The 10,007-nt window shown below is 34.6% G+C and overlaps 1 protein-coding gene across 1 annotated transcript; it reads right to left on the reverse strand.

The window, feature by feature from the left end:
- Window positions 1-377: 377 nt before the first annotated feature.
- Window positions 378-6,839, reverse strand: LOC145562451 (acetyl-coenzyme A synthetase, chloroplastic/glyoxysomal-like). The gene is made up of 18 exons (XM_081622737.1): window positions 5,936-6,839; window positions 5,267-5,410; window positions 5,016-5,171; window positions 4,788-4,910; window positions 4,485-4,653; window positions 3,727-3,809; window positions 3,386-3,487; window positions 3,192-3,280; window positions 2,965-3,055; window positions 2,729-2,842; window positions 2,560-2,636; window positions 2,399-2,477; window positions 2,219-2,287; window positions 1,930-2,105; window positions 1,739-1,795; window positions 1,541-1,631; window positions 1,321-1,419; window positions 378-955 (listed from the first exon to the last, which is right to left on the reverse strand). The coding sequence occupies exons 1-18, from the start codon at window positions 6,266-6,268 to the stop codon at window positions 770-772; spliced, it is 2,238 nt and encodes a 745-aa protein (XP_081478863.1). The 5' UTR covers window positions 6,269-6,839; the 3' UTR covers window positions 378-769.
- Between the last annotated feature and the right edge of the window lie 3,168 nt (window positions 6,840-10,007).

Genomic DNA, 10,007 nt, shown 5'->3' on the forward strand with positions numbered 1-10,007 from the left:
TTAGCATCAAATTAATGTTTCAAATAATCGTACTGATAAATTACTATTATAAAGATGAGGAATATAATTAGATCACATTCTGACATACTATAAAGATGAAGTAGCAAAATAATAAAAAAACAATATGCAACATTAAAAATAATCATCATAAACATTATACTATCATAAACCTTACAAGGACTAACACCATATAACATATAAAGATGGTGCTGATAACGTATTATAAAATAAGGGGAAAAGGGAGAATATGAGAGAGAGATATAGAGATGAAATTTGTTTACCCTCACATTTCACAAGCTATAAGAATGACAGCATCACAACAACAAATCCATTATTAACATATTTTATAACATTAATTGTATTGTAATATCACCAAATGATGAAATTTGTTTACCCTCACATTTCACAACACAAACATAGAAGGATCAATTACAATCGTTCTCAATAATTGCAAAAAAGATGCAAGCCTTACAGGACTAGCTTTATTACTAAACTGTAATTGGTACTAAGAAAAAATTTCCGCACAAAAATGTGTACCGAAAAAATTGAATCACTCCCCTATTAGATCATAATGGAACAACGGCTATGGTACAAAAAGCTATAAGAATGACAGCATCACAACAACAAATCCAGCAATAATCTGCAAAGCAGATTGATAGCAAGAACTTCTGAACCTTCAGCCCAAAAGAATTTGAATTTTACTGTGAGAAAGCGCCAAAACGGAGCCACCATTTAAAGATTCACTGAAATAACTCTAAATTTGAATGTTCTATTTGTCAGCAAGGGCAATAAGCTGTTCTACAACAGCTGGTTCTGCAAGAGTGCTGGTGTCTCCAAGCTCATCGAGTTGCCTTGAAGCAATCTTTCTCAAAATCCTCCTCATTATCTTTCCACTTCTTGTTTTGGGAAGTCCAGGTGCCCAGTGAATCTTATCTGGGGCAGCAAATGCTCCAATCTGAAATTATTGAAGGGGTCCAATTGATTAATCCAAAATTATAGTATGCGTAATGCGTGTAGTGGTGGAACATAGAAATAAACAAATTCGCACCAAATATGCATGTAGTGATGGAACATAAAACTAAATAAATTCGCACCAAATGTTTTAACTTTTGAATCCTGAATGTATAAGTGAGTATAATACTGACATCTTTTTTTGACAGGAATTAAAAAAATTGACATTTTAAACATTGGGCCAACCAAAATTTCTTCATAGTTATACAAGTGTATGCTAAATATGTCACTGATTGAATCAAGCCAATTATTCTTGGAATAGTTTGGCCACAGTTTCTGGCAGAAGCAGACACAAATTGGGGAGCTAACCTGACTACGGACAGCCATGACAAGGCTTTTGCGAAGCTCTTCACTATAGGGAACACCCTCAACCAATGTAACAAATGCGTAAATGCCCTGCCCTTTCACCTGAACAAGACAACAGAAACTTATGAAGATACCAGTGAAGGATGGGATAGTGGCATTACTTGCAATCACGAGTATACAAAAGCAGTGTTGCATAAAAATGAGGTGGGAGGACCCATTATACCTCATGCTCAACACCAACCACAGCAGCCTCAGCACATTGAGGATGTGAAACTAGGGCAGATTCCACTTCAGCAGTTCCAATGCGGTGACCACTGTACAAAATACAAACATCCATGAAAAGTGCAATAAAAGGTCCTCAAAATCTTGCGCATTTTCTAGAATAAACCTGATCACTAAGCAATGTGGTATCAGGAGTTACCTGACATTGATGACATCGTCCACTCTTCCAGTGAGCCAGTAGTAACCATCTTTATCCCTGGGACATACAAGAAATGACTTCAACAAACAAATGTGGGATTCCAAATCCATTAACTTAATATGCCATTGTCAATTGATACATATTGGCTATTATTTGCATGATGAAATATTTTACGTAAAGATATTAATTACCTGCTACAGCCATCCCCGGTAAAATAATAACCAGGGAATGGCTTGAAATATGTGGTTTCATATCTTTCATGATCACCATATAGAGTACGGAAAGCTGAAGGCCATGAGTGCTTTATACATAAGTACCCACTACATTCACCTTCTAACTCTTTGCCCTTCTCATCTACAATGACAGGCTGGAAGTAGAATAGTGCAAAAAATGATGCTAAAGTCAGTATGAAATCATTTACAGTATGAATAATGAGGCTGAGATGAATATAACAGGAAATATATATATTTGGAGGCATACCTGAACTCCAAAGAAAGGATATGAGGCAGAACCTGGCTTCTGTGCCCAAGCACCAGGTAAAGGGGTTATCTGCAAAGCATCAATGTGGACAACATATTACACTCTATACCAATTGTAGTCCATAAAGAGTAATAATGGGCAATGGAAATAGGAATGCAGGGGAAAAAGTGATTTACCCACCATAAAGCCACCAGTTTCAGTCTGCCACCAAGTGTCAGATATAGGACACCTTGAATCTCCAACAACATTAAAGAACCATCTGGAAGGATGCACACTCAAGGTTAATAAGAGCAAATCTAATCATTGATATCAACAAACAGAGAGAGCCAGAGTTGGTGAACCTCCATGCACTAGGATTGATTGGCTCTCCCACACTTCCTAAAACCCTTAAGGATTTGCGTGAGTAACGAGTAACATGCTGCAATTTAGACACGTAAATATTAAACTCATATGTATACACGTTTCATGTTCATAACTATTACGGCTAACTAGTAATTGAGTTGGCTTTACCTCAGTACCCTCACGCATGAGAGATCTGACCAGTGTAGGGGCAGTGTAGAATATTGACACTTTGTATTTATCCACAATATCCCAGCAACGACCCGCATCTGGGTAGGTTGGAGCCTATAAGACAATCAATCAAGCATTTAATAACAATCAGATGCTTCAGCTGTAAATAAACAGGTATTTGCAGTTTTCTTATCACTTTCAAAATAGATTTCAGTAACAAAGAGGCAGGTTATTACCCCTTCAAAAACAATACAGGAAGCTCCATTGAGCAAAGGGCCATATGTTACATAACTGTGTCCAGTAATCCAACCACAGTCAGCAGTGCACCTATCACATGCAAGGAAAAGTAAGATATAAATCTTAAAAATGTAATAATGATCTCACAATCTGATACAGAATGATGAGATGATGATGAAGATACACAAATAACCACTTGTTAATTAATAATAAAGGGTTTCCTTACCAGTATACATCTGAAGGCTTATAGTCAAATGTATACTTAAATGTTGTGGCAGTATATACCATGTAGCCTCCAGTTGTATGAACGACACCCTAAAAATGATCAAGCACCATTAAGAATTTGTGTGTGTAATGTTTATAAGTATAGATTGTAATAGAAAGAAGCATTGATTACATAGCAATGACAATCTCAAATACCTTGGGTTTTCCCGTGCTTCCACTAGTATAAAGCAGAAATAGTGGATCTTCTGCATCAACCCATTCAACATCACAAGTACTGGGGTACTTTGGAACAACATCCTAGAGGGAGAAAAGAAAAATCAATTTCCTTATAACATTCATCTCAAATTTACAAAAATAAACAGAAATGAAACGGGTCACAAGAATTATAGTTACAGTGATGGTGCACTTAACTTCCAGCAATTGTCAGCTGAATTGTTACATGCATGTCACAGACCCAGAAGGCCAGAATAGCTAAGGAAAATATACACTGTCGAATAATATCATAAATATGTACACCACAAGAAAAGCATACCAACCTGCCACCAGATATCTCTTCCTTCCGTCCATTTGGTGTTCTCTCTACTAACGGCTAACTTGTTTTCATATGTTAGGCATACATCTGCTCAAATGATAAAATACCAGAAAATCAGGCAAGATTTAACAAATGCAGCTCTCAATCACAAAAACAAAAACCATAGCTCAAAATTCACATTTGAATCACACAAAATTGCAATAAACAGTCTTGACTTTAACAATCACACTTCATGCAAAGTAATGGAATTTTCACATAATCAGAGACTGAGTACACAGAGACAGATTACAATAAATAATCGAGTAACACATCAATCAATTAGTCATACACATTCCATCCTTTTCATTCAATTAAATCAGGCCACCACTAGAAAATAAATTTATCGGTTATCATAAAGTCAGGTTAAATTCTGTGGACCAGAGTTGGTATGTCACATATGATTCCAGCAAAGCTTGAATAGACCATTTTACACACTGAGCTGAAGCTACTAACTGCAACCAGAGAACAAATAGGAAAAGAGTTGTATTGCAACATTACTCCATCATATAGACAAGGATGTGAAATCAAATCTGCAGTAAACTGAGGAGCAAACTATGAAGAACAGAATATTTTGGCCATTCAGATGCACCTTGAATTTTGTTTTACAGATCAATGCAGCAGAACATCTATTTTTAGTTTCTAGATAACATTGAAGGTGATGCGGAAGAATATTACTGAAAGTAGCACAGTAGTATCATGAAAACCATTTAGTCAAGTCTATACCTACAGAAACGCCGTTCTTAGTTGATTCAGCAAGAGCAGCATCCACTATGTCTTTGAGACCAATTACCTTTGCTCCTCTTTTGACAGCATTGCAAGTAAGGACAACCTTTGGCTTGCAATCTACAATTCTTTGAGCAAGTGACTCTGAGGAGAAACCAGCAAAGACAACCTACAGAAATACATCCAAAAAATTGAAAAGAAAGTAGCAGTCACAAGCAATTGATCAGTTTAGGCTGAAGAATGTCAAAACCCATTGAATTAATTCTATACAAGCATCATAAACAATGGTAACATGAGTAGTACCGAGTGGATTGCACCAATTCGAGCACAAGCAAGCATTGCAATTGGCAGTTCCATGAGCATAGGCAGATATATGATAACAGCATCACCCTTCTTTACACCAACATCTTTCAAGTAATTTGCAAGCTGTTGACAAAGAACAAAATCAACTTTGGAAAAATTTCTCTTTGCATTCGAATCGAACTTGATCCAAACTAAATAAAGACACAAACAAACAACACCCACAATTACCTGGCAAACTTTCTCCAGGAGCTGACTGTAAGTCAAACTGTCATCAAAACCAAGATCATTTCCTTCCCAATACAATGCAATTTTATCACCATATCCATTCTCAACATTTCTATCCAAACAATTGTAGCAGATGTTGGTGATCCCACCTTTGAACCACTGCCCATTTAAAAATAATGCTCCCAAAATCAAAACTAAATCACACACTATTATCCTGAGAAGTGAGTGATCAATATAAAGTAATCATCACTCACCTCAATGTTAACAGTTCCTTTTGTCACGTCCAGATTCTCTGAGCAAACTTGCTTTCCCCATTTCTGTTTCCAGTAAAATTCTGAAGCTATATCTCCCCAAAACCCTGATGGATCCTCCACTGACCTCTTGTACATGTCCGAATACTTCACAAATAAAACAAAAACAACAAAAATATAATCGTCAAATTCCAAATTCAAGCAAATGATCCATCAATATAATCAAATCTCATTAACATCATTGTCCTTTATGACTAATTCGACTCAACTCCCTAAACCAAATCATCAAATTACAAATTTATTTGAATGATCAATCAAAATGAAATGACCAGGATCAAACCCCGTCTACATCATTACCCTTTCGACACAAAACCCCAACTCCCTAAACTTAATCATCAAATTACAATATACATGAATGATCAATCAAAATAAGAGAACCAGGATCAAACCCCGTCTACATCATTACCCTTAACAACTAACTCGACACATAAAAAAACCCCAACTCCTTAAACTTAATCATCAAATTACACATATCCTTGAATGATCAACAACCAGAATCAAATTCCGTCTGCATCATTACCCTTTACGACAAACTCGACACAGAAAAAACCCAACTCCCTAAATTTGGCAAACACCCAAAACAGAAAAACCCCAGAAAAGTACAAAAATCACCTCAGAAGGAGAAGAAACATGAGCATTGCGAGAGAATTCCTGACTAGGAAAAACAAAGTCATTTTCTTCAGAAGCCAAAGCTTCACCAAGAATAACAGCATTCAAACGCGGAATATTCCCAGCACCAGAAGGAAAAACCGGCAAAGATTGAACATGCCGGAGATGATTTTCCGTAGTCATTTTCCGGCGACCCTTTTCGTTAAAAAAAATTCCCAGATCGCAAAAATAGTGATTCTTTTTGATATTATTCTGTTTGGGTAGTTGGGTACTACTACTGCTACTATATAATAATGCACGACTACTAGTGTAAGGAGAGGAGAGAGACTGCATCATTTCTCACGAGGGTGTGTTTGGGTGTTTTCTTTGGAAAGAGTGAGAAATTTTGTTTGACTTACAATTAAATAAATAATAATTGGATATACTTTGTAAAAATTAAAAATTGGTGGCCTGCTTATAATATACTAATGAATAAGATCATTGAAACCATGAAATTGGGATCTAAAACTATGAGAGATTAAATTAAATACATATCACTTTCAGGGGGTATTTTTTTTATGGACTAAATGATAAGAACTTTAGATCTTATGAGGTTAATTAATTGATTTTTATGACAAGTTGGGTGGTCTAGAAATAGGTTTTTGTTGTGTATTAATTATGGGTTTAATTTAATAATGGTGGTTTAAGAGAAAATGATAAATTGAAGGTTGAAAAGTAAAATAAATGACATGGTACACAAACGTTGAAAAATGAAAATGAGGGTGTTGACTATGGAGTAAAGTTGAAGATTGAAAAAATGGGGAAAAAAATGGTGGAAGTTGTGTTTTGAATATGAAAATGGTAGATTGAGGAAGATGATGAAAGAAGTTGATAAGCAATGCCAATGATAAGTTAAGGTATGTATATGGCCAAAATGGGTGAGGTGAGAGTTTATTAGGCAGAAGAACGAAAGATAGAACACAAGTTTATTGCATGGTTTACATCAAAAATAAGTTGGATTTTTGGACCCCACGGATTGGGTAAACTTATGGGGTGGGGTGGCCCTTATATTTTTGTTATCTTTGCCAATAGTATGTACACCAGGTGGGTAAGTGACTTGGTTATACGTGGGATTTAGATTAAAAGTTTAAAACTCCCCACGTTTCGAAATAAATGCGTTATTGGCGGTGGCTTAACAGCATATTGATTCATTTTATTCGTGTCATATACCTCTTGTTTGCAATTATATTGATTTAAGCTCTATTCTGATTTACTGAAAATAACTGAAATAAAATGATTGGGGTTGAACTGAATAGAATTGAACTGAGGGAAGAAAATTAAGAATTGAACTAAAATGAATTAAAATTAATATGAACAGAACAGACCCTTAATAGTATAATTGTAATTACGCTTAATCGAATAGTTGAAAGGTGTATTATATAAGTTCAACTTGAGCGGATTGATATTAATCTGTCTTAAACTTGACCCAAAACCAATAAGGACCCAACTTGATGACAATTTGACCCAAACCTAACCCAAATCTAAATTTAATTACCATCATATGTCACTCAAACTAGGGGTGGCAATTCGGGTCAGATTTCGGGTCGATTTTGAGTTATGCTTAGAAACTATCAAAAATAGTGTAAAACTTAATATTATTATGAAATATGAAATTTGGGTCAAATCGGGTCGAATTCGGGTTGTTCGGGTTCGGGTTTCTCTCAGTAACTTCGAGTCGGGTTATCGGGTCGGGTCAAGGATTCTCAGTCCTAACCCAAACCCAATTCGATACAACCAAAATTTGAAATTGAATCTGACCAAAATTTGACTTGAATCAAACTTGACATGTAGCTAAAAGGGTAAACGGCTAAGCATAGCCAGAAACTAATCAAACTTGTCTTTACTTGAACGTAAACCCAATCTAGGTCTAGATTGACCCGTATTGAGCTAGACTCATGACTAGATTTGACCCGACCTTAATTCGCCTTGAACACCCGTGCAGATTGACTACTCTTAATGGATATATAATATATAAACGGAGGGAGTACAATTTAGCCAATCAAACTATCAATTGTTCACTGTTATTATTAGTATTACAATAATGGTATAAAATAAAGGGAATAGAAGAGAAATTGGGAGAAAATAGATTAGTCTACATTATGCCATAGAGTGGGGATATATATACATACAATATAAGTAGGGTTTGCTTAGATAACAATAAACCCTAATTAGAATATTCCGGAACAATAAAGGGGAATAATGGATATCCACACAATATTTCATAACACTCCCCCTTGGATGTCCATTATCGAAGAGTGTGCCTCGTTAAAACCTTATTAGGAAAAACCCTGTAGGATAAAAACCTAATAATGAAGGAAAAAGAGTACAACATTCTTCGTAACATGCTCGAGATGTTGTCTCATTGAAAACCTTACCAGGAAGACCCAATGTGGGACAAAACTATGGTTAAGGGAAAAAGAGTGCAGTGCGTATTTTTTCCCCCTGATGAATACATAACCTGAGATTATCTAGTGCTGCAATGTATCCAATATGGTTAGGTGACTTCTCATATGTAGTAGAATATCATTCCTTGCTCTTCAACCCTCCTAATTTGAATTTGCATCTTCAAGTCTTCACATGAACATATAAAGTATCTTCATTTCACCATGTATGGATTTATCTCTATATCATTCCAAACCTCTATTTGAATAAAGTTACTTTAAAAGCTAAGCTTATGCGATTACGCCTTCTTCTGGAGGTCGTGAATAACAGAAATTGATGATCATTATTTGATTAAACATTCCTTAATGGCAACACATGATATTATTAATGTTGCTCTTCAATCTCGTATGAATTAATATAACACCCATAATTATATACATTGATCATGGTTCTTCTAGACCATAATAAAACAGTCTCACGCATAAGTATCCCGTTCATATTATGTAGAATATTCATTATTGATATGATAGTTCTCTTGCAAATACAAATAGTAATTCTCACTAACTTTCATATGCTCAATCTTCAGGTTGAGATGTCAATGATATAGTCACATAGACTAAAAGTTTGATAATAATTACAATATTCAAAATATAAAATTTGTAAGGCTATAAATACGTTGTATATAAGTTCTTTGGGAAATTTTCTTACATGATTCATAAATAATATTAGATCAACGTCATATATAATTTCATCATAATTATAAGCCCATTGGAATATAAATATGTCTTTCTAATTTTCCATCAAAGTTGTAAATATAATGAACATTTACATATACCATAAATGTTATATAGAAACTAATGCATGCAATTTGAGATATAAGTGAACATGATAACATATTAAACAAAAATTACAATGAGTAATGCATCTACAACTTTTGACATATGCAATGAATAATCCATTAACCTATGACTCACACATGTATATGAACATACATAAGACTCTAAATAATGCAAGACACTATACAGTGTGGATTTAAAAATCCATATTTCATTGGACTTCTGGCCCATGATAAACCTTTAGTTATATCGACATTAAAATGGACATATATATTTCAGATCCCTTATTCACTAGTCCATTCTATCATTCATATGCATATTATTTATCGGTTCCATCATATACCGGTATCATTTAATTTCTCAAGATATAATTTTAATTTGCAAGCTATTTTGACAATGATAACTGAATACATTTCTCATTGGTACCATCATAACCTTTCTTACATCGTAGGCCATCTATTGTAATAATTCAGATATATATACCACTTTTGGGGTATTTCATATACACTATGATATTTATATACTATTGCACTATTAAATGTGTTAACTGCACTATCTTCCATATATCATGTATATATCTTTATTTTAGACATATCTTTATTTTGGAACCGATCATACAACCTACACTTCAGGTGTAGTGACTCAAGTATAATTGGCAAGATTTTATCTCAATGTATACACATAATATGACCAAAGTGTATCTTTAACGCTATGCAACATGAGTCATAACTTAATACAAATCAAATCATAAATGTGCAATATATCTTGATAATATATAGACAAAAGTTGGCATATGACTTTTTAAACTACCATTATAG

Source organism: Chenopodium album, chromosome 10 (assembly GCF_948465745.1).
Source record: "Chenopodium album chromosome 10, dcCheAlbu1.1, whole genome shotgun sequence".
In the NCBI taxonomy this organism is placed as follows: Eukaryota; Viridiplantae; Streptophyta; class Magnoliopsida; order Caryophyllales; family Amaranthaceae; genus Chenopodium; species Chenopodium album.

What these genes read in the sequence shown, in the direction of transcription:
- LOC145562451 (XM_081622737.1), bottom strand. Translation starts at nt 6,268, where the DNA reads ATGATGCAGTCTCTCTCCTCTCCTTACACTAGTAGTCGTGCATTATTA. An exon ending in GAATTGGTGCAATCCACTCG is followed by an intron (nt 4,654 to 4,787) that starts GTACTACTCATG and finishes GTATTTCTGTAG; the next exon opens with GTTGTCTTTGCTGGTTTCTC. An exon ending in AAGCCTTCAGATGTATACTG is followed by an intron (nt 3,056 to 3,191) that starts GTAAGGAAACCC and finishes TGCATGTGATAG; the next exon opens with GTGCACTGCTGACTGTGGTT.